Raw genomic sequence first — 25,118 nt, 5'->3', positions numbered from 1 at the left:
CTAAGTTAGACGTGGGCCAAACATGGAACGTGTTGGAGGCTGGCAAGCTCCAGAGCCGCTACCAGGTTCCAGCCATTATCACAGGCGTAAAAATGCCAGGCCCCAGGTGTAGCAGGGAAAAAAAAATGCCATCTCAGCCAGGATGGCATCCCTGACCTCGGAGGTACTGTGCTGTCTGTCCCCCAAGCTGATGAGCTTCAGCACCACCTGCTGACGTCTCCCCACACTAGTGTTTTAGCGTTTGCCGCTAGTAGCTGGGGTGGAGGTTGCAGCGTCGTAGGGTTTCAGTCTACTCCTGCCATGAATTTTGGCCTGGGAGAGGAGATAGGGTACCTCAGTTTGCACCCCGGGACCAGACTCCACCACATTCACCCTGCCTGTCCTTAAAGATAAGCAGCATCCCTGACCACAGGCGCTTGTCCAAGTGTCGGTGGTCAAGTGGACCTTGCAGCAAAGCGCGGAACTAAGGGCCCACCTGATGTTGAGTGACACGTGCTGGTGCAAGGCGGGGACGCCACACCGGGAGAAGTTGTGACGGCTAGGGACGGCATAGTGAGGTGCCACAGTTGCCATCAGGTCCGGGAAGGCGGGAGTTTCAACAAGCCGGAACGCCAACCTCTCCTGGGCCAGCAGTTTAGCGATGTTGGCGTTCTAGGCTTGCGTGGGTGGGTGGTTAGTGGTGTATTTCTGCCGGCGCTCCAATGTCTGAGAGATGGTGGGTTGTTGTAAAGAAGCGCCTGATGGTGCCTTTGATGGTGCAGGAGAAGGAGATAAGACAGAAACAGGGGAGGATGAGGGAGAAGTCAACAAAGTGGCGGAGGCAGATGAAGTGATGTCCTGGCTCGTCCTCTGGAGTGCATCGCCAGCACTGTGAGCAGAGGCAGTGGCATGAACGGCGGGCGACGTTTGTCCTGCCGTTGCTGCCTGCCACTGATTCCATTGCTTGGATTCCAAATGACGGTGCATTGAAGTGGTGGACAGGTTGCTCTTCTCAGGGCCCCTACTTGATTTCGAGAGGCAAATTGTGTAGACGACACTATATCTGTCCTCGGCGCATTCCTTGAAAAAACTGTACACCTTCAAGAAACGTGCCCTCGATGGGGGAGTTTTTCTGGGCTGGGTACAAAAGGGAACATCTTCGGACATTCCGGGTCTGGCCTGGCTTCGGCAAAGCAGCTGACCTCTGCCTCTGGACATGTCTCTGCCTCTAGCTACCCTTTTTGGTGCTGCACCTGCCTCAACATCCACACTACTTTCCCAGCTTGACATCCGCCTTGTCCAGGTGGGGACGGTGTCCTCGTCGTCCACCACCTCCTCTTCCAACTCCTGTCTCGCCTCCTCCTCCTGCACAATGCGCATGTCAACTGGCTGCCCTGACAGCAACTGCGTCTCATCGTCGTCGATGAGGGTGGGTTGCAGGTCATCCGCCACCAAATCGACCGGAGATGGAATGGAGGAGACTCTAGTGTTTGAGCATCTGGACACAGATACTCGTCTGTTAGGTCCGTGGAATCGCGAAATGGAGGGGCAGGTTGCGGTACAGTCAAAGGAAGGGAGAACAGCTCTGGGGAGCAGGGACAGTTGGGGTTATTGTTCTGGGAAGATTGGGAATTTTGGGTGGAAGGAGGACAAGACTGTTGGGTAAGAGGAGGTAGAGGCTGACTGGCTGGTGGACAATGTGCTTTAAGCGTTATCCGACAGCCATTGCAAGACCTGTTCCTGGTTCTCGGGCCTACTAATCTTTGTACCATTCAGCCTAGTTAATGTGGAACTTTTGTGCAAAGCGCAGAACTTAGGGCCCGCCTGATGTTAAGGGACACACGCTGGTACAAGGCTCAACTCACCCTAAGTGCCAAAAACACTGCTGGTGCAAGGCTCTACTCATGCCAAGGGCCTCAATCTCTGCTGGTAGCTCAGCTTAAGGTCCTGTAACTTTGTTTGGAAGGGCTCATGTTAAGGGCTAGAAAAGTGAATTTTGGAAGGTCTTACCACATCACACACACACACACACACACTCACTCAAAATGACAGTTAAGGGTGAGGGCTTTTGGATTTCCCATTGTCTATTCCATCCGTGGTTGTTATGGGGAACGTGATTTAAAGGGGTGGTTGTTACTGTTTGTTGAGCTTAAATTGGGGTTTGTGTCCATCCATTTGGGGAGTAAAGAAGGTTTCCAGGTATTTTCCCACTTTGATAGAGGTTTTTTGGAATGTGTAAAGTGTGTAGTTGTTAGGCTGTGATGTTGGGGTAATAGAGGGTCTTTGGTGTGTTAGATGCCCCCAGACATGCTTCCCCTGCTGTCCCAGTGTCATTCCAGAGGTGTTGGCATCATTTCCTGGGGTGTCATAGTGGACTTGGTGACCCTCCAGACACGGATTTGGGTTTCCCCCTTAACGAGTATATGTTCCCCATAGACTATAATGGGGTTCGAAACCCGTACGAACACACGAACAGTGAGCGGCTGTTCGATTCGAATTTCGAACCTCGAACATTTTAGTGTTCGCTCATCTCTAATAAGACATCATCTTGATAAAAGAGAATCCCTTGGCCGAACACAGTGACTTCATGTTACAATTACTTGAATTCGTGCTCACCCGGAACTACTTCGTCTTTGGCGGGCGCGTCTTCCACCAGCTGAGGGGGGCCGCGATGGGGAGTCCTGCAGCCCCAACTTACGCAAATCTGTTCCTCGGCTGGTAGGAGGAGCACCTGGTGTTTTGCGAAGAAATGGAAGTATGGAAATCGTACCTAAAGTATGCTAGAGATTTAATTATACAAGTTGATATAATCTTTCCCTCGTGTTTTGCCATAAAAGGAAGCACTACTTGCTAACATTAAGGTTCAGTTTCCTACATCAGGGATAATATCCACAGGTTGCAGATGGGCAGATCCATACATCTTTCAGAATTACAAGAAGCAGTCTCTTATACCGTATTCCAAATTATTATTCAAATAATATTTTTCTATGATTTTCCTAAATGGTTGATGCAAATGAAGACTCCACTAAAGGTTAAATAGAAAAGTAATAATATCAAGAAAAATGGCAAAGATCAAGTAGATAATTAAAATATATATGAAATTGAACTTTATGATAATTTAAAACCCAGACACATATCCACGTCACTAATGTCACTTGGACAGTGTGTTTAATATTCGACCTCTCCCGGTAACCAAAAGACAAAAAGTGGGCCAAGACAAGGAGGTGTTTTAAGTCTTGTCCAACTATACTCAGGATTGGTCGGTGACAGAAGGATACTGTCCATGGTGAGCTCCATGCTGGAGAACAACTCCCATCCCATGCATGAGACAGTGATAGCACTGGGCAGTACTGTCGGTGACCGAATGCATCATCCCAAGTGTGAGAGAGTATTATCGGAGGTCCTTCCTACCAACTGCGGTCAGGCTGTATAATCAACATCAGGCTAAACGAAGAACACTCCGCACAGAGAACTAAATGATCCTGAGTCCTTCTTTTTCTTCTAAATTGCTATGATTCCTAGTATCTTTTCTATCTGGTATTCTGAGCTTGTATGTGTTCTTTCTTGAAATATATTAATGCATTATCCATGCTGCTGTAACACACTGAATTTTCCCATGGTGGGACTATTAAAGGATCTTATGTTAAAATATACTGCAGCTAGGATTACACTCGTAATATATTCCGATGTAGCGCTGTAGACTATATCATCATTTTAGGGAAACAAAGAAGAAAAGTAGCTGTCCCAGAAGGAAAGTCTGCAGAGGAAGATACGCAAGTATGATGGGGTGGTAGGAGGTGGGGGAGTATTGGTGACATTCTTTTTCCGGAAGCGAGGAAACAGATCATCACTGGATAATCAGAAAATGTGCCTCAGACGGTCACATGACCACCACAAGAATATAGGTAACTATAAATTTTTGCTAATGTTTAGAAAGTAGGCAGGGGGGAAGGTGTTTAGATTAGTGTAGGAATTTCATTTTATCCCAGACAACCCCTTTAATGCCCATAGAAGCCAATGAGATATTCTTTGCTTACTGAGATGGTGGATTGTCATGTATGAATATGATTTTGCTATAGAAAGCACGGTTCTTCTTTTGTACCATGGAAGAAAGTGATCATTCAGAAACTGTATATATTTTGCAGAGGTTATTATTACACCTTCAGGGAACCTGAAGGGTTCATCCAGCTCTCTCCCCATGATTCCAGTCCAAAGCATGACTCCATTACCTCCTTGCTGATGTTGCCTTGCTGAGACATAGTGGCCTCCACAAACCATCTGCTGCTCCATCCCTCTGGATCATCCAGGGTTGCACAGCACACATCAGTAAACAAAACTATTTCAAAATTAGTCTTCATGTATGTCAGGGCCGATTGCAACAGTTTCTGCTTGTGACTAAATAGTAGGTTTATGCACAACAGTACCCACTACACGTGACTGCTGAGACCAATCAGTGGAATCAGCAAAGGACACGGAACTTCACTAACTGTGATGTCCCATAATCTTTCCTTAGGTCGCTGGTTGGCCTAAAGGAAAGGGACACATGACGTCACAGTTGGTGTGAACTTCTGGCAAAAGAAAAGAGCGGAGCAGCAGAACCGGAGATTGACACGTTTACATGGAAAAGCAAAAAATGACTTGAACAGACATCTTGTCATCAAGCAGAACTATAACATTTCTGGAACATTTTCATGTACATCCTCCAATGTAGAGTACATGATACTGTGTATAAAGTGTCCCAATGAAGGAATTGCAGAAATAAAACAAAAACTGCAGATCACATTAAAAAAACATTATTATCATTAAAACATTGTTATCAAACAGGAAAGCGAATGACATTACCTTGTCCAAGGCTTCCCCTGGTGATTCATCCAGTGACTGTCCAAGCAGTAAAAAGTCTGAAATACCATTAGCTACAGATAAGAGACAATGGCCTCCTGAAATTAAAAGCACCAAAAAAGGAAATTCCACTTGGTGTAATAATCGAACAGTTAATGCATGTGCTTCCATATGATGTATTGGGATAAAGGGTTTGTTATAACGTTTAACCAAGTTTAAGCTGTATGAAAGACCAACTCCAAGACTTAATGCGAGTCCAGGCTTCACTGTTGTGGCAATGGCCGAAACGTCATGCAGGGATATTCCACTAGACAGAATGGCTTCATTAACAACTCTATCAATATTATCTTTATGAAGTTGTTGTGCCACACTTGGTATAATGCCTCCAGTTCTGCAACAGAATACAATTTTTAAATAGCAAAACAAGCAGATAATATAATAATAATACAAATATTATTATTAATAATAATAAATAATAATAACTGTAATTTTATATCTGTTACCAGTTTCCCTTGTATATTGTTTTCAAAACTAATAAAACTTTTAATTGAGGAATAAAAAAAAAATATATAAAACTTTAACATAGCTGAAATCTCTAAAGGTGTTATCCAGATTTTAAAATGTATGTCCTATCTATAGTATAGGACATCAATCGAGGTCTGTCTGCCCTCATATCAGTAGTTTCCCCATGCCATAGAGAAGTGGAATGCTAAATTGCTATACTTTGTGGCCGTAGTGAATACTGTAGCGGTTGTCCCATTTGAAACTGATTTGCAGATACCAGTAGTCTGACCCCTACCAATGTACAATTTTCAACAATGAAACTGCTCCATCAAGAAGGACAACCTGACGAAGTAGCAGATATACCTAAGGTCTGTAAATGACCAGATTTTCAAGCACCTAGCTCTAGACAGTGGCTTATGAGAGGGCCAGTTCTCCAAAGTGTGCAAAGAGCCATTTTTCATAAGGACAATTCCAGGTCTCATGTTGCTCATACTACTGTGAGCAGCCTGTGTGGCCTACCATGGCCTGCAGCATATTTGGACTTGTGCCACTTCTGGGACTTCATTGGTCAGCAGTTGCAAAGGTCAGCAGCCAATCTTAATGATTTGCATGCTCAAGTGAATTCAAAGTGGAACAGCATTTCTCAGTCAACTATTACGAACTTCACTGATAAGCATTGTAAATGCTTGTATTTCTACACGCATACTTGATTCGGAATAAATCAAGATTTTTTAAAATTTTGTTCCCTTATTTTTTCATTTGCATATCATTAACATTCCCATCAATCTTGTAATTTCCATAACTCTAAGACTTTCCCTTCTTGGTGCTACAATTGCAATGTATGGTGTAAAATAGATGTCCTTTCCTATAGATAAGGGAGCGTTCACACTACCGACAGTGTCCGACAGTGTCTGCTCCTAGTGGCCGTTCAAAATCTCGCACGGACATTAGAAGCGGACACTAGCTGTGTCCGTGACACTTTTCATTCATTTAACTGGCGATTGGGTGCGTTCTTTTGCACTCCGTGCCTGTCCTTAGCTGTCCGTTTGTAAACATGTCCGACTTTTCAAGCGGACAGCAAAGCCCGACATGTAGGTTTTTGCTGTCCGCTTGAAAAGTCGGACATCTTTACAAACGGACAGCTAAGGACAGGCACAGAGTGCAAAAGAACGCACACGATCGCCATTTAAATTAATGAAAAGTGTCACGGACACAGCTAGTGTCCGCTCCTAATCTCCGTGCGAGATTTTGAACGGACACTAGGAGCGGACACTACCTGTCGGACACTGACGGTAGTGTGAACGCCCCCTAAGTCATCAGTTTTCAAAATCTGTAATAATGTAATGTGAGTTTTTAGACTACTATATTTCAAACAATTTGATCTAAACATTTAAATTACTGAAACAATATGTATTTATAATGATATGGTACAAAAAGTATTACTCATAACTAGAGATGAGCGAGTAGTGAAATATTCGATATTCGTTTCGAGTAGCCCCTCAATATTTGGCTATTCGACCGAATATCGAATCCCATTATAGTCTATGGGGGAAAAATGCTCGTTTCAGGGGAAACCCAAATTTGACTAAGGAGAGACACCAAGTCCACAATGACACCCCAGGAAATGATGCCAACACCTCTGGAATGCAACTGGGACAGCAGGGGAAGCATGTCTGGGGGCATCAAACACGCCCAAGTCCCAGGATTACCCCACTATCACAGCCTATCAACTAGACACTCCAAACTAAATATGGAAAGTGGAAAAATACTTGGAAACCTTCTTTCTGCCAAAATAGTATGGACAGAAACACAAATTTAAAGCTAAAGAAACATTAGCATGCACCCCTTTAAATCATGTTGCCCATGACAACCATAGATGGCATAGGCAAAGGGAAATCCAACAGCCCCCACCCTTAACTGTCATTGCTTCTGTGTGTGTGATGAGGTGAGACCTCCAAAAATTACTTTTCTGGCCCTTCGCGTTAGCCTTTCCAAATTAAGTTAGAGGCCCTTAAGCTGAGCTACCAGCAGAGATTGAGGCCCTCGAGGTGACTTAAGCCTTTTACCAGCATAGCTTTAGGCCCTTTAAGTTAGTTCAGCCTTGCACCAGTGGAGTGTTAGGCCCTTTAAGTGAGTTGTGCCTTGCACCAGCATGGTTTTTTTGCCCTTTGGGTGAGTTGAGCCTTTAACCAGCAGAGATTTGTTGGCTCTTTGGGTGAGTTGAGCCTTGCAGCAGCAGAGTGTTAGCCCCTTTAAAATTGTTAGCCCTAAAGCGGTGGTTCCACAACCATCACTCTCATTGTGTGGGATTGATGCAGTGGATTGGACTGAGGACCCAGACATTGACCTTGATTTTGATTGTGAAATTGATAACATTTTGGAATCAAGTTCTGGGGGTAACTTTTATTTGGAGGACCGCAAAGGTGGAGAATTGGCTGCAACCACTACTACCGGTAATGTTCCTCTATATCAGACTCTACATTACCTCTACAGGCTTCTGATCAGGTGTTAATAGTCCAAACAACATGCTCCAGTACTTTAGAATCAGAAACCACTTTCCCTTCCGACATCAGATTTAACCAAGGTTCATCATCATCATCATCATCATCATGCTGCTGAGATGGAGCCACTAAAGGAAACCTTGCCTTCCAAGGCATTTTTCTGTAGCTGCAACTGAGCCAAATCTAAACACAGAGTCGTTTAGAACTAAACAAAATTCAAAGTGTCGAAAGACTTTAGAGACTGTTGAAAGTAATGGGATCCAGAATGAGGAGTTCATCACAAGGCTGACAGACCCAACTCCAAACGCTGCAGCACAAGCAACCAGCAGTCAGACTAAGATTGTCTCTTCTTCAAGTAAGACACAAGATTCTTTGGAACCAGAACAGGAAAAGCCAGTGATTGCCATTGCAGCAGTGCCTAGGCCATCTTTCAGAGCAGTTCCTTCACAGATTGAATTGGAGAAAAATAAGAACATTTACTGTGAGAGTCTTCATGCACATTAGTGGGCATGGACAACCTAACGTAGAAGATCCTCATGCTGAGCTGGCCTCATTACTGAACAAGATCAGCCAGGATAATCAGGGCTGGAAACAGCCATCAGATCTTACCGAAAGGAATCACCCTCGGTTTGGGAAGAAGCCACTGCACCTTTAATAGAGTTGAGCATTGCACCAGCAGAATGTTAGGCCCTTTGGGTGGATTGAGCCTATAACCAGCAATGTTTTTGGCCCTTGGGGTGAGTTGAGACTTGCACCACCAGTGTTTTTGGCCCTTGAGGTGAGTTGAGCCTTTAACCAGCATAGATTTGTTGGCCCTTGAGGGGAGTTGAGCCTTTAACCGGCAGTGTTTTTGGCCCTTGGGGTGAGTTGAGCCTTTAACCAGCAGAGATTTGTTGGCCCTTGAGGGGAGTTGAGCCTTTAACCAGCAGTGTTTTCGGCACTTGGGATGAGTAGAGCCTTGTAGCAACAGAGTTTTAGTTTTTGGCCCTTTGGGTGAACTGAGCCTTGTTGCAGCAAAGTTTTTGGCCCTTGAGGTGAGTTGAGTCTTGCACCAGCAATGTTTTTAGCCCATGGGGTGAGTTGAGCCTTTAACCAGCAGAGATTTGTTGGCCCTTGAGGCGAGCTGAGCCTTTAAACAGCAGAGTTTTTGGCCCTTTGGGTGAGTTGAGCCTTGCACCAGCAGTGTTTTTGGCCCTTTGGGTGAGTTGAGCCTTTAACCAGCAGTGATTTAATTTTTTGGCCCTTTGGGTGAGTTGAGCCTTGCACCAGCAGTGTTTTTGGCCATTTGGGTGAGTTGAGCCATGCACCAGCAATGTTTTTGGCCCTCTGGGTGAGTTGAGCCTTTAACCAGCAGAGATTTAGTTTTTGGCCCTTTGGGTGAACTGAGCCTTGTAGCAGCAAAGATTTATTTTTTGGCTCCTTGGGAAAATTTAGCCTTTAAACAGCAGTGTTTTTAGCCCTTTGGGTGAATTGAGCCTTTAAACAGCAGAGTTTAGTTTTTGGCCCTTTGGGTGAATTGAGCCTTTAAACAGCAGAGTTTTAGTTTTTGTCTCTTGGGATGAATTTAGGATTGTAGGAGCCTAATATTTTGCTCTATGGATGAATAGAGCCTTGTCAGGGCCCTTGAGGTGAGCCTTAATGGGGTTATTTTAAATTTTGTTTTTCAACTGTGATGGTGAAGGAGGGGTAACTGAAGAGCTGGAGCACACACAACTAAATTCATGTTGGGGTGCTTGACATTGGTGGACATGCAAATGATGGGTCAATACAGTTGCAGTTCATTTTGATCAGCGTCAGCTGGTCAGCACTGTCAGCTGCGCTTATCAGTGATGATGCCACCGGCTGCGCTAAAGACCCTTTCCGATAGAACGCTGGCAGCAGAGCAGGACAGCACCTCCAAGGCGTAAAGCACAAGTTCCAACCACAAGTCCAACTTTGACACCCAATAAGTGTAGGGCGCAGAGAGATCGGAGAGGACAGGGCTGTGGTTGGCCAGGTATTCCAGCAACATGCGCCTATACTTGTCCCTCCTGGTGACACTAGGCCCCTCAGTGGTGGTAGTTTGATAGAAGGCAGTAGACCACGCTCGAGGTCACAATAGAATTTATTTATTTATTTTGTTTTGAGTGGTGGTAGTTTGGCGAGGAGGTGCCATTAAGGTGGCCCACACCTTGGAGAGTGTGCCCCTGGTGGGTGTGGACCAGATGGCAGTTGTTAGCCTCTTGGAGGAACTCTCCTCTCTTCTGCCAACGAGAGTTGATGGAAACATTTCCATCATATTTTGCACAAGTTGCTTGTGACAAACATGAATGCGATTGGCCCTCCCCTCTACAAGAATGAAAGACAATATATTATTTTTATACCGGGGATCGAGGATTGCAAAAATCCAGTATTGGTTGCTCTCCAGGATTTTGACAATGCGTTTGTCACTGGAAAAGCAGCCCAACATGAAGTCAGCCATGTGTGCCAGACTGTTAGTTGGCATGACTTCACTGCCCCCACCAGAAGGCTCACTGTCCATTTCCTCCTCTTCCTCCTCCCGTTCGCCCCATCCGCGCTGAAGTAATGGGACGCACTGAACTTTCCTGCTAGCCTCGTGTGTCATAATCATCTCATCTGCCACTTCATCCTCCTCTTCCTCCGTCATTACAGGCTGAGAAGCTGACAGGAGTGTGCACTGACTATCCTGCTGGGATGGGTCTGGCCCGATCCCCGACTCCTCAGTGTGCAATGCGTTATCCCTGATGGTGATGAGGGATTCTCACATCACACACAGGAGCGGGATGGTTATGCTCACTAGTGCATCGTCACAGCTGACCCTCTTGGTGGACTCCTCAAAGACACGTAGGATCTTGCATAAGTCTGACATCCATGGCCACTCAGGGTGCAGAAACTGCAGGAGTTGACTTTAAGGAACCCTTGGGTTTTGGAGATGGTACTCCATCAAGGGTCTCTGCTGCTCACAAACCCTGCTCAACATGTGGTACGTCGAGTTCCAGCGTGTGGGGACGTCGCACAACAGCCAGTGTTCAGGCAGATGTAGGCGTTGCTGGAGGGTTCGGAAGCTAGCAGTGGCTACTGTTGAATTACGAAAGTGGGCCGCACTTTCACCAGTAGCTCATGAACGTTGGGGTACATTTTTAAAAACAGTTACACCACTAAGTTGAAAACGTGGGCCAGGCATGGAACGTGTTGGAGTCTAGCAAGCTCCAGAGCCGCTACCAGGTTCTGGCCGTTATCACAAACGACCATTCCTGGGCCCATGTGCAGCGGTGCAAACCATATTGCCATCTCATCGAGGATGGCATCCCTCACCTCGGAGGCAGTGTGCTGTCTGTCCCCCAAGCTGATGAGCTTTAGCACGGCCTGCTGACGGCTCCCCACGCTAGTGCTGCAGCGTTTCCAGCTCGCAGCTGGGGTTGATGTTACAGCCGAGGAGGAGGGGGAGGGTGGTTCTGAACCCCTGCCAGGAATCTTGGGTGGGGAGAGGAGGTAGGCCGGCCCACTTTGCAACCCATTCCCAGCCTCCACTACATTCACCCAGTGTGCCTTGAGTGATATGTAGCATCCCTGTCCACATGCACGCCTGATGTTCTACGACACGTGCTGGTGCAAGGAGGGGACAGCACACTGGGAAAAGTAGGGACGGCTAGGGATGGCATAGCGAGGTGCCGCAGCTGCCATCAGGTCACGGAAGGCCTGAGTCTCCACAAGCCTGAATGGCAACATCTCCAGGGCTAGCAGTTTGGAGATGTGCACGTTTAAGGCTTGGGCATATGGGTGGGTTGCGCTATATTTTTGCCTGCGCTCAAACACCTGGGAGATGGTGGGTTGCTGGGAAGAGGCGCATGGTGGTGTAGGAGAAGGAGCGGAGGCAGGAAAAGGGGAGGATGAGGGTGAAGTCCCCAAAATGACAGAGGCAGCTGTGGAGGTGTCCTGGCTGGTGGTCTGGACTGCAGCGACAGCACTGGACACAGTGGAAGAGGCAGTGGCGGCAACGCCGGACGACGATTTTCCTGCTTTTGCTCTCTCCCACTGAGCCCAGTGTTTGCCTTCCAAATGATGGTGCATGCCTGAGGTGGTAAGGTTGCTCTTTTCAGAGCCCCTACTCAGGTTGGAGTTGCACAGTGTGCAAACTGCACTAAATTTATCCTCCGCGCATACATTGAAAAATCTCCACACCATCGAGGAATGTGGCCTGGATAGGGGAGTTTTTCTCAAGTGGCTAGGACAGGGAACATCTTGGGTCTTGCTGGGTCTGCCCTGGCTTCTGTAAAGCAGCTGACCTCTGCCTCTGGACATGCCTCTGCTTGTAGCCACCTTTTTTGGTGGTGTGCTTGCCTCCAGATCTACGCTGCTTTTCCCCGCTAGACATCACCCCTGCCCAGGTCGTCCACCACCTCCTGTTCCATTTCCTCAATCTGCTCCTCCTCCTGCACACCACACTTGACAACAGCCTGCCCTGATGGCAACTGTGTCTCGTTATCATCACTGATGACGGGTTGCGGGGCCACAACCACAAAATCGCCAGGATATGGTGGATGATCCAGTGTTTGGGATCAGGACACACAAAGTCATGTGTTAGCTCTTGGGATTCGTGAAGTGGTGGGACAGAGTGAGAGAAAGTTGAAGGACCCGAAAACAGCTCCTGTGAGGGGGCAAAGGTGGGAAGACTCTGCTGGCAAGATTGGGCATGTTGGGAGGAAGGAGGGCTAGACTCTTGGCTAGGAAAACGACTGGAGGTAGTGGATGACTGGCTTGTGGAAAAGCTGCTGGAAGCGTTATCCGCTAGCCAATGCAACACCTGTTCCTGGTGCTCAGGCCTGGTCAATGTTGTACCCTGCACCCAGCTTAATGTAGCCATCAAGCCAGGGATTGTGGAGAAGCACGATGCCGGCTGCCCCTCACCAGTAGCCATTGCATGCGCTGTAGCTTGACCGCAACCTTGCTCCCCAGCTACATTTCCACGCCCCCGTCCCTTTGCGCTAGCCTTGCGCATTTTGAGATGTATACAAATGTTAATTTTTTCTTTTGTGAGTGAGTTCACAAACTGATGGATTTTTTTTTATATACACAGAGGGTAGATATATTGGGCCTATATACTGCCGTATATACTAGTATGACAGTATACAGGAGTGATTGAGTGAGTCAGTTGACAAACTGATGGATTGTATACAATTTCTTTTTTTTTGTATGCACAGAGGGTCCATATATTGGGCCTATATACTTCTGTATATACTAGTATGACAGTATACAGGAATGAGTGAGTTCACGAACTGATGGATTGTATACAAATTAATGATTTTTTGTATACAGAGGGTAGATATATTTGGCCTATATACTGCCTTGTATACCGGATGACAGTATACAGCTTTCTTATCACCCCTATGGGACAGGTATACAGAGTATATCACTGGTGGAGAATTTGAGCCCTATAAAGGGCTTTTGTGAAATTTTATGAGCTTAGTGTATATACTAGTAGTGTATATACACTGGTGAAGTAGTTTAGCTCTGAAAAGAGCTGTTGGTTTTAATTTTTCCTGCCTTTCCAAACCTAAATCTTCTCTAGCCCTCAGCACGTCTCTCCCTATCTAACTCCAAACTGCATCTGACACGAATATGGCTGACACTATTCTTATAAATCGGAGGTCACCTGATTTCGTCAGCCAATGACATTTTCCCATTTTTTTTTATGCCTATGTTTTCCTGCTTCCTGTTCCATCTTCCCTGCACAGTTATTGGTGCAAAAAAAGCACCAGGGAAGGTGGGAGGGAATTCAGATTTTCACTGCGTTTACCGCGTGGTATTCGATTGGAATCGAATATCTCGAATACCGTAATATTCGATCGAATACCTACTCGATCGAACAGTATTTGCTCATCTCTACTCATCACCAATAGAAACAGAACAAGTAAATCACGAGAAAAAGACAATGCAAAGATACTCTGATTTAGTACATTTTACTTCAAAGGACATTCCAGTATTTTTTTATTTTTTACTTTTTATGTTGTCTGAAAGATCATCCCCCTCAATAGTAACAGTTGTCCACTTACAGTGTCTTTCCTTATTCTTCAAGAAGTCACATGATCAAAGTGTGACCAGTTTTTCTAGCATGGGGTACCGTACAAACTTTCTGCTGTCTGTAGATATTATGTACAATACCATGTTACCTCAGATATCCCACCTTCCTCTTCTACCCTATCTATTCTGCCAAAATCCCTCTCTGCTCCTCCACTGCCCTTCAACATAATCTGCTTCCTGCAGACCCCCTTCTCTCAAAAACCGCGCGTAATTTACGCTCTCTCAGAGTCAGGTCATCATATAGCCAATTCCTTCCTCAGTGCCATAAACTGCAGCTGATGCAGGTTTAGAATGATCGGAGATTACATCAGTCTAGGGTCCTGACAGGTGCATTAGTCCTATCTCTACAGTGTTTTGAAGAGACAGGAAATAGATATGGGTAAAGTTAAATTAGTTAAAAAAAAATAACCGACACCGACTGGATAACTAACCTGATTTTGCGCATGTAGGTTATCTGAGTACTTGCAAGCTTTTATCAGCAGTTTCATTTGGACTTAAACGTCCAAACCAGAACTGCTATTATACCCTGGGGTCTCTTCAGACCCTAAACTATAATTAGCAGAGGCCAATGGAACATGAGCAAACATAAAAAACAGTGTTACTCACCTTCACCTCGTCTCTGGTGCTGGTCTTTGTCCTCGTCTGGGTTTTTGAATAATGTAAGAGAATGCAGAATCCTCTTCAGGCCTCCAGATGTCTGACTAGAAACAGCTTCGGAGCCCAGGTCAGTTGAGTGACACTGTATTTTAAGTTTCCTCAACTCCGATGGGTCTCTGATAATTATACCCTGGGATCTCTCTAAACCCCAGAATATAATAGTGGTTTCACTCTGATTGAGGACACTGCAAGTCTGGAGCCTCCCAAATTTAAAAAAAAAAAAAAGCCTCCAGGGCTGGCCCCCATTATCTGCGTACCGTTGTCGTTGCAGGTCGGCTCCTGCACAGCAAGATTGCAGGAGCTGACCTGTTCTTCTGACAGCTGAGAGCCTTATGAGGGGTTCCAGGCTTGTCACTGCATTATAGTTATTGAGGCGCTTTTTGGTTGTGGCTCACTATGTAGGGCCTTACCGCTAGAAAGCAGTATATAATACCGCACATGTAGGAAGACATGAAAGGAACTATTTAACATTAAATGAAAATTAACTGCAAATTAACTATTAACTATCCATTTTTTTTCTTTTTTAATTGCAAATGCAAAAATTAGCCTCCATTACTGCCTCCACATAAAATAATGGTCCTTATGCACACAGTATCAGAGACCAGTGAAGAGGCCACTGTTTGGGGGGAGACCATTGAAGTGGTCACTTCACTGCTCTCCACTATATCGGTATTAACATTGCTTACCTGTCTGCTCCCTGTCTGCCAAACACCTGATGTGAATTCCCACTTGTATAGCAGCATTAAACCCTTAGTGATACAGTCACCAAAGGTCAATCATGGGGATTAAGGTAAGAATTTATACCACAGTCCAGGGGCCACACGGTGACTCAGTGGTTAGCACTGCAGCCTTGCAGTGCTGGAGTCCTGGTGTTCAAATCCCACCAAAGGCAAAAAACCATCTGCAAGGAGTTTGTATGTTCTCCCCATGTTTGCATGGATTTCCATCCCATATTCCAAAGACATACTGATAGAGAAAAAATGTACATTGTGAGCTTTATGCGGGGCTCACAATCTACGTTTAAAAAAAATAAAAATAAAAATGTATAGCCAGTCCTGTGCTGCCATTCAGGAGGGCAGCGATCGGTGAAATATGTCAGCACCTGTGCTGCTTAGATGCCGCACTCCTGTTTAACCAAGGTGTCTAAAGGGTTACCAGCTTCGATCGGTGCAGGTACCGATCGCAGCTGATAGTGCTGGGTCCTGGGTACACAGCCGGAATCCACCCAGCTCCTGGGCTCTTTCCATACATTCCCATGCGACCAATGACATACAGGTACGTCATTGGTCGTTAAGGGGTTAATAAACCAGTAAGGTCATGGTTATGGTACTTTTTTTTCTAATTTGTGCATTTCATACGTACAAAACTCTGTACACAAATCTAATGTGCATCCTACTAATATTATAAATGTGAAAATTTGTATGTTTGTGTGCTTGGATGTTTGTTACTCAATCACGCAAAAACGGCTGAACGGATTAGGCTGAAATTTGGCACATAGATAGATATAGATAAAATATAGGCTACTTTTTATCCCAGTAAATGACGTCACTACATAACCGTTAAGCACGAATTTAGACACACACTACGTTTGAGGACCTTTGATGACATCATCACAGGCCCTTCAGCCGTTTCATAGGATCACGCTATGTGGTGGACGGAGCTACACACTAATTTGGGGGCGGAGCTAAACAGGAGGGAGCCAGACAGTGTGAAAGCTGAAGAAAATGGAGTCTCATAGAAGATCAGGAGACTACCGAACATACAGGCTGTGTCTGGACAAGAGGAGTATATCGGCCGTAGAGTTTCAGTAAGTAGGACAGGGAATCTGTTGTTCTGCCTCGGATGGGGGAGGGGGAGAACTGTTGTACATTTCAGCAACATCCGTTCAGCCGTTTCTAACACAGAAGCTGCTCAGACACTCTCACACAACACAAGCCCTGTATTCAAAATCAGCAGATGTAGCAAAGCTGAGTTAGCGCACTAGCAGTTTGTGTGCATAACACAGAAGCATGTGGTCTTCGGACTGTGCTGGGGAGGGGGAAGGAGGGCGAACTGTGTCAAATTTCACCAGCAGCCATTCAGCCGTGTCTAACACAGAAGTAGCTAGGACACTCAGACAAGACAACCCCTTTGATCCAAATTGCCCGATGTAGCCGAGCTGAGGCAGCGCGGTACCACAGCTTGCTCTGCTCTCCATACACATGTGCATACAGCTGGGGCTGCTGCGCATATGCACAGATGTAGCAGAGCCGACACGCGGATGCAGGTGGATCACCGCCAACCACATTTGGCTAATTATTAGCGGGTCATCCCCAACTATAACCCGTAGACGAAGTCGCGGGCAGAAGCTAGTACAAGAATAAAACAATAATTCTACAAGAATAAAACAATAATTCATGCATGGTGACTTACTTTAAATGAACTTCTTTTTGAGACACAAGAGCCTCTCCTAGTATTTTACCATTTTCATCGACAATGGCTGCACCAGTGTCATCACAGCTTGTTTCTATTCCTAGAACTTTTCTTTGGTAGTTCACCACGGAGCGTACAGAATTATTTTGTTTACAAAGTGTCCAAGAAGTTTTGTAGAAATTGCTAAGTTTTATATTCATCCTTTTCTGTAGACGTCTAGAAAAAAAAATGCTCTGATCAAAAGTGGCAGCAGCTTAGAGGACAGGACATAACAAGATAAGTTTTGCACATAAAAGGTTACTTTTATGAAATTGCAGATTTATATTCAGAGGTGGGAAAGTTTTTATGTTAAAGGGAACCTCTCACCATGAAAATGCAGTATAATCCACAGGCAGAATATTATATGCCAGGAGAAGGTGAGCAAGTGGATATATAGTTTTGTGAGAGAAGGTCATATCTCTGACATTTTATGGTTAAAAATAGTCATTGAGTTAGATGGTGCTAACAGTGATTGACAGTTATTTCTGTAAGTAAACTTATACATGACAGTCTACCAATCACAAATATTAAGTGAGTTAACCCCCGGCCCTCCTGCAGTTATGAATTCTGAACAAATCCTATTCAGCGTTTGAGCAAAGTGCATTAACATTTACCCCCTGCAAGATACTTCAGGGAGACTGCAGAGGAAACAGTCACTTTAAACAGCTCTAAGTCCAGCTTTAACTGCAGCAATTAAATTGTTTTACTCCTAAAATAAACTTAGTACATTTATTCTACATAAATTCTACATATTCTACATTTATTATCACCTTATTCTCATGCTGACTAATTTTCAGCAGTGAAAGACTTGCACATCTTTGTTTGCCCTTTAGTTTTTAAAAAATTGCATCACAGGGATGAAAAGGAAGGGAAATCTTTACTACTATATCTAAGCACGAGACAGATTTTGGAGGATTGGGAACGACCTTCCTCACAGCAGCGTCTATAGCGCTGTACTGTGAATTCAGCGCACTGTCGGCTTTCTAGCGGTATATAAAACCGCATGTGCCCCAAGTGGTGAAAGGTCCTCTTTAAAAATAAACAACCATGTTAGGTTTCCCCATATGCCTATTAGTCACCACTATCTAAAAATTGCATTATCTATCCTGTACTGTGAGCGCCATTAAAATATATATATATATATATATATATATATATATATATATATATATATATATATCACCTAATTTCCCCCAAAAAATAGCAATAAAAAGAGATCAAAAAGTCATACATACCAAACATTGGTAACAATAAAAACATCAATATGTCCCGCAAATAAAGAGCCCTTACGCTAGGTTCACACAAGTGTTCGTCCCTCCATCGTTTGGGTACGTATGGGTAGAGCTAAAAAAGGTGGACTTTTCTTTGCAGCGCAGACTACTATGTAGACTCAAACGTAGATGTGCACCTAGCTTTACATATCTCCATAAAAAAAAAACAAAAAAAAAAAAAAACTGTAAATAAATTATAGGCATCAGAATACGGTGAACCCCTGAAAATCGTTCATTTTAAAAAGTGACTTATCTGTAAAAGCGGTAAAGCCTCATAAAACTAATATACCGTATTTTTCGGACTATAAGACGCACTTTTTTTCCCCCAAATTTGGGGGGAAAAGAAGGGTGCGTCTTATAGTCTGAATGTGGCGCCTGGCACCCGCTGTACTAGAGAGGCGGAAGCCGGAAAGGGATAGACGCCGGGGCCTGAGACATCGCTGCGCTCCTCTGCCCTGCCTGAAGCCAGCAGCGGGAGGAGTGATGCTATTCAGCTCCTCCGTCCCCCCGCCGCTGGCTTCATTCAGGGCAGGGCAGCGATGTCTCAGGCCCCGGCGTCTATCCCTCCCCGGCATCCGCCTCTCTAGTACAGCGGATGCCGGGTCAGTATCGGTGGCCCCTTCTCCCCCGGGACCGGTCCCCACCGGCCCCGTACCTGTAGAGTTGCAGGCCGGCTCCTGCGCGGCGATATCGCAGGAGCCGACCTGTTCGGGTGACAGCCGGGAGCCTAATGAGGCTCCCAGGCCTGTCACTGCTGTATAAGTATTGCGGCTGGTCTCTGTGACCAGCCGTAATACTAATAGACAGAATGTCCCATAGACGGCAATACAGTTGTATTGCCGTCTATGGGACTTGCAATCAAGTGACCGCAGGTTCAAGCCCCCGGGGGGGAATAAAATAGTAAAAAAAAAAAAAAAAAGCTTTAAAAATATAAATAAAAGTTCTAAATCACCTCCTGTCCCTAGAAAAAAAAAATTATATATATATCATAAACCACCGGGTTTTTTTTCAATAAAAGGTGATCTAAGCAATAGATATTCCCCAAAATGGTATAACTAAAAAGTACAGCTGGCCCCACAAAAAAAAACACTCTATGCATCCCCGTACAGCTGCAGGGTCACCTGTCAATGTGGCCTTGCAGCTGTTGCAAAACTACAACTCCCATATATTAAATATTTTACCATTTTTTGCTTCAAAATTTTTTTTCCCTATTTTCCTCCTCTAAAACCTGCGTCTTATAGTCCGAAAAATACGGTACATATGGTATTGCCGTAAAAGTAATGACCAGACAAAGTTGACATGTCATTTTTAACGCAGAGTGTACGTCGTAAAAACAAAATGCCAAAAAATTATGATAAAATTGCGGGTTTTTTTTAACAAGGACCCCAAAAACATTCATAAAATCTAATCAAAACATTATATGTACCTCAAAATTGTGCCGTAGAACTCTTCATGCAAAGAATAAGTCCTCACATAGCAATGTCGATAGAAAAATAAAATAGTTATGAATTTTGGAAGGCAGAGAAGGAAAATATGAAAAAAGTTGTTGAGTATTAATGAGGCAGAAACCGCGTCAAAATCCTGCTCAAAAAACCACCTCCCATTGAAATCAATGGGAGCTGGTCATTTCCTTTTTTACGCGAGCGGTTTGTTCCCACTCGTGGAGAAAATAAGCAAACTGCCCTTTCTTCAGGCTTATTCAGGACTAAGCCCATTCATTTGGGCCTAATTCAGAGTGGAAAGCCGCAACTGTCGGAGGCCACGACAGGTGCATTTTGGTCCAGATTCTGAAGTGGCTTCCCGCGTCAAAATACGGACCAAAAAACTACCACATGAACTAACCCTAAGGGGTTAATTTCCATTGCTGTCAACGGTCACAGGATGCCAACAGCGGACATTAACTATAAGGCTAAGGCCCCACGGTCCGTAAACGCAGTGATAAAGCGCTGCGGGAAGAACGCTGCGTGATCGCATTGCGGTTCTTTCTGCAGCGTTTTGAAGAGAGATTTCACAGAGTTTTCCTCCGTGGACTTTCTCTTAATATTATATCTACGAGAAAGCCGCCGCCGTTTCTGTAGATATAATTGACATGCCGCAACGGCTTTGCAAATTTCTTTCGCAAAGTGGGGATGGGATTCGCATGAATCCCATCCAGTTTGCCTGCATTGTACAACGCCGCGATTTTTCCCGCAGCATCTCGGCGTTTACGTCTCGTGGCCCCCCGACCTAAGGCTGTGTTCACAGAGTTTTTTGGTCAGGAATTTGGTCAGGAAAAATTCCCTCAAGAAAATTTCTGAGGCGGTTTTTTTGAGGCGTTTCCTGAAGCATTTTTTGAAGCATTTTCCACCTGAAAAAATCAATGCAAGTCAATGGGTGGTGGAAAATTTTAGTCAAAAACGCCTCAAAAAAAACCTCAGATACAACGCTAGCAGTTTTTCCACCATTGACTTAGGGCTAGTTCACATGGGGTCAATGAGGCACATTTTGACAACAGATTTTGCCTCAAAATCTGCCTCCATACAATGATGGTCTATGGAGACTGCTAGCTTTTTTTTTTCTGCTAGCAGTTTTTTGCTGCTAGCAGAAAAAAGATTCAACATGACCTTTCTTCAGGGGGATTCCGCCTGAGGAAAGCAATAGAAGTGAATGGGAGGCAAAAAACGTGACTGAAAACACCTAGCATTTTTTTTTACAGTCCATTCACTTTAGGAGAGGGGAAAACCACTTGGCGTTTTCTGAAGCAGTTTTTACCAAAAACTGCTCCAGAAAATGCTCCAAAAAATGCCTCAAGGTCAAAAAACTGCTTCCTAATTAGGAAGCGTTTTTTTTTTGGGACCAAAATAAGCCAGGCGGTTTTTACGTGTGAACTAGCCCTTACATTGAATTTTTCAGGCGGAAAACGCCTGAAGAATGGACATGTTGCTTCTTTTTCACTCTTTTTTCATCACTAGTGGATTTATCTGCTGGCGGCAGAAAAAAAAAAAAAGTAGGTTACATAGGACTGTATGGTGAAATGTTTTTTGAGGCAGATTCCTGACCAAAAAACTCTGTGTGTTCACAGAGGGTAATGGACAAAAACTGAGCACCCTCTGTCTGTTTGTTCTCACTGACCTTAAAGTAAGCATGACAGGTGCTGTATTTAATATTTTGTTATGGAAGAAAAAGTTCTGCATGCACAGCTTTTTCTTTCTTCAGAAAAGTAAAAAACCATGGCATACGGAAGTTTCTGTCAATTTTTTACATTGTGATCAATGCAGATGTACACTAAACGGAGTGGCCACTGTCATTCCATATCTATTGGTCATTTGTGAAATCTAAGTGTGGTTATCAGAATTAGGCCACAATGGAAGTAGACTGGCATCCACCATCCATTTTTGTCAGCTAATCCTGCTCCATCCACAGGTATGTCTCTACCTCATGAACACAACATCTAACTCCTGCTACAATCAACTCTGCCACTTCAACCTCACTCCTGCTTCCAGCATAACTGTATTCCTGCCTGCTATTATCATTCATTCTGTTGGTATGTCTATAACCACTTTGTAGCTATTATATTAGTTGTGATACCTCTGTCTGTACACCCTGCTGTGCCCACTTCCTTGTCTTTGATTCTGGCTTGATTCTGTTTGCATATATTCACACCTGATGAGCATCTTACAAACCTTGGGTTGTATAAATGTAAGTGCTTAGGTCATTTGTGCAATCTAAGGGTGCATTCACACTACGTAACGCCAGCGTGTATCACAGCCGTACACGCCGGCGTTACAGCAGGGCTGCCGGACACTTCCAATTCATTACTATGGGAGTCGGCATGCGAGCACTCCCCATAGAAATGAATGGGCTGCTTCTTTCACTGTGAGCAGTCCCATTGAAGTGAATGGGAAGTGCCGGCGTATACGGTAAGCTCTGCTCATGCCGTGCACGAAATGAATTGGAAGTGTCCGGCAGCCCTGCTGTAACGCTGGCGTGTACGGCTGTGATACACGCTGGCGTTATGTAGTGTGAATGCACCCTAAGGCTGCCTTCACATGGAGTAACGCTGGGCTTGTAAAAATCCTCATTCACAGCTGTACATGCGAGCGCTGCGGAAGGCTCCCGAACACTTCCCATTCACTTCAATGGGAGCGCTCGTAAAGCGTAAATTCACCTCACCCCCCGATCTTGATCGGCTGCTCCCCTCTGCCAGTCCTTCCACTGGCTACCCATAGCCCAGCGAATTGAGTTCAAGCTACTAACGTGACCATACAAAGCCATCCACAACCTGTCCCCTCCATATATCTCTGAACTAATCTCCCGCTACCTGCTTACACGTAACCTCAGATCCTCCAATGACCTCCTACTCCGCTCTCATCCGCTCCTCACACAACCGTCTCCAAGATTTCTCCCGTGCATCCCCCGTACTCTGGAACTCCTTACCAAGAAACATAAGACTGACCCTCAGAATCACAGGCTTCAAAAAGGAACTGAAGACTCACCTATTCAGGAAGGATTACAACCTCCAATAACACTAGCACCACACCACCATCTGAACTGTCTCCACCCTCTCCTTCTGTCTCTATCCCCCTTCCTCATAGATTGTAAGTCCTCACGGGCAGGGGCCCTCTACCCCACTGTGCCAGTCGGTCATTGTTAGTATTACATCTACCTGTATATTTTGTGTATTGTATGTAAACCCCCAAATGTAAAGCACCATAGAATTAATGGTGCTATATAAACAATAATAAAATAATAAATTGCTCTCATCCTGTCAGAATGAGAGCAACGAACATTAAACATTAAAATGAACAACCCTTTTAACGTTTAAATCAGCTGGGGGCAGTGGAAAAAGTTTAAAAATCCAAACTCACCTGTTCCCATTGCTCCGGTGTCCTCCCGCGTGTCCCTGTTTTTCTGCTTCAGCAGCGTCTACTGGGGCTCTTCTGGTGTTCTGCTGACTGTTCACATGACCGCTGAGGCCAATCAGTGGCTTCAGCGGAACCCCGGAAAACACCGCCAGCGCAAAAGAACTGGGAGGCGCGGGAGGATACCGGGGCAACGGTGAAAGGCGAGTACGCTTTTTTTTCCCCATGGCCCCCAGATGATTTAAATGTTAAAAGGGTTGTCCATTTATGCCTGGACAACCCTTTAAAGAGGACCCTTCACTGATTTGGGCACAGACCGTTCTATATACTGCTGGAAAGCGGACAGTGCGCTGAATTCAGCGCACTGTTGGCTTTCTCGATCTGTGCCCCGAGTAAAGAGCTATCGGTCCCGTAGCTCTTTACAGTCAGAACGGCGTTCCTGACAGTCTGTCAGGTACGTCCTTCTCCCCAGCAGCGCCTATCGTGCTGTATGGTGTGAGCGGGGAGGAACTCCCCCCTCCCCTCCTGATAATACTCGTCTATGGACGAGTAATGTGAGCAGAGGGAGGGGGCGTTCCTCCCCGCTGACACTGTACAGCGCGATAGGCGCTGCTGGGGAGAAGGACGTACCTGACAGACTGTCAGGAACGCCCGTCTGACTGTAAAGAGCTACGGTACCGGGACCGATAGCTATTTACCCGGGGAACAGATCGGGAAAGCAGATAGTGCGCTGAATTCAGCGCACTGTCAGCTTTCCAGCAGTATATAGAACTGCCTGTGCTCAAATCGGTGAAAGATCCTCTTTAAGTAACAGTAGTGTGAACCTAGCCTAAGGCTGAGGCCTCATGTTGCAGAAATGCAGTTTATTGTAGATTATTTGAGCCAAATCCAGGAGTAGATTGAGGAAAAAGTATATTTATACCTACTTCCTTCATATTCCCCATTGCTTTTGTAGCTATTCTTTGCTTTTGCTCAAAATGCACCAAATGTACATAAAAAAAAGGCTGTGACTCTGCAACATAGGGCCTCAGCCTACATTTGGTATTTTTTACCACTTACTATAAACTGATCATACACTGTCTATAGCTGTCTGCTGAGCCCTATAAGTTTATTACATGTAATATAAAGTGTTCCTCCTATCGTGTCCTCTTCTTCCAATCCCCAGTAGTAACAGCAGCAATCACCCCACATCACTGCGAGTATCCACAGCCATAATCTCTACATGTAACTAGCCACGCCCCCTGCTGGCAAAGAGCGAATTGCTGCATTTTTAAACTCCATTAAAAATCTTCCATTTACTCCAAAGACTCGTGTGCTAATCCTCCCACCATTAGTATTGTATTTGCCTTTACGGTTTATCCCTTTCACTACACGGACACGGTTACGAGACAAAGAATATTGATTTATATAACCCTTTATTACCTTAGTTTCACTTTCGAGATCGCTTTTCACTTGTACCTGAGCGTGCGCAGTTTGCGTCTCGAGCGCCCGCGCTTCTCAACTCCCTCATAAAAGGTCACAGAGGACAGCGCATGCGCTAAACGAGTAACCCGAGAAAGCTCACTTTACGGCCTCACTTCAAACGTGGCTCTTTTCTGCTTGCACTCGGCGTTGTAATAGGACTTCTTCCAACGCAGAGTGTAACATATGTGAGGTGCTGCAAGAGCATGAATGATGTAAAGCTGTGATGTGAGCGATTACAGCAGAAGTACATGTGGTGGAGCCATGTAGTAGCCTTCACGTTTTAGTTATTTATCTTGGACCAGTAAAATTTGCTTAAGAAATTAATATCACAAATCATATCATCCTTACTATGCGCCAGCTACTTTGTCTTACCTAGCTCACCATCTTGAGATGAAAGGGGGTACAACCTCCAAGCATTGCTGCAAATTTACATATAATAAGCCATGTCTCAAACCCAGGGGTGAACCTTGTCTCTCTGCTGCCTGAAGTAAACTAGAGAGGTGCCCCCACCCCCAAAAAAGTACATACCC

At 45.1% G+C, this 25,118-nt stretch overlaps 1 protein-coding gene across 1 annotated transcript in view; it reads right to left on the bottom strand.

Moving 5' to 3' along the window:
• The window catches only part of OSGEPL1 (O-sialoglycoprotein endopeptidase like 1), a 66,292-nt gene extending 41,670 nt beyond the window's left edge, over nucleotides 1-24,622 (bottom strand). The window contains exons 1-3 of the mRNA XM_075285155.1: nucleotides 24,547-24,622; nucleotides 16,974-17,189; nucleotides 4,822-5,209 (exon numbers count right to left, since the gene is read on the bottom strand). Of these exons, the coding sequence (XP_075141256.1) occupies nucleotides 4,822-5,209; nucleotides 16,974-17,173 (588 nt within the window). The 5' untranslated portion in view covers nucleotides 17,174-17,189; nucleotides 24,547-24,622. The remainder of the gene's footprint in view (nucleotides 1-4,821; nucleotides 5,210-16,973; nucleotides 17,190-24,546) is intronic.
• Nucleotides 24,623-25,118: the final 496 nt, after the last annotated feature.

The sequence above is a fragment of the Leptodactylus fuscus genome, chromosome 8 (genome assembly GCF_031893055.1).
Source record: "Leptodactylus fuscus isolate aLepFus1 chromosome 8, aLepFus1.hap2, whole genome shotgun sequence".
NCBI lineage: Eukaryota > Metazoa > Chordata > Amphibia > Anura > Leptodactylidae > Leptodactylus > Leptodactylus fuscus.
This window is presented reverse-complemented; position numbering and strand designations above follow the sequence as displayed.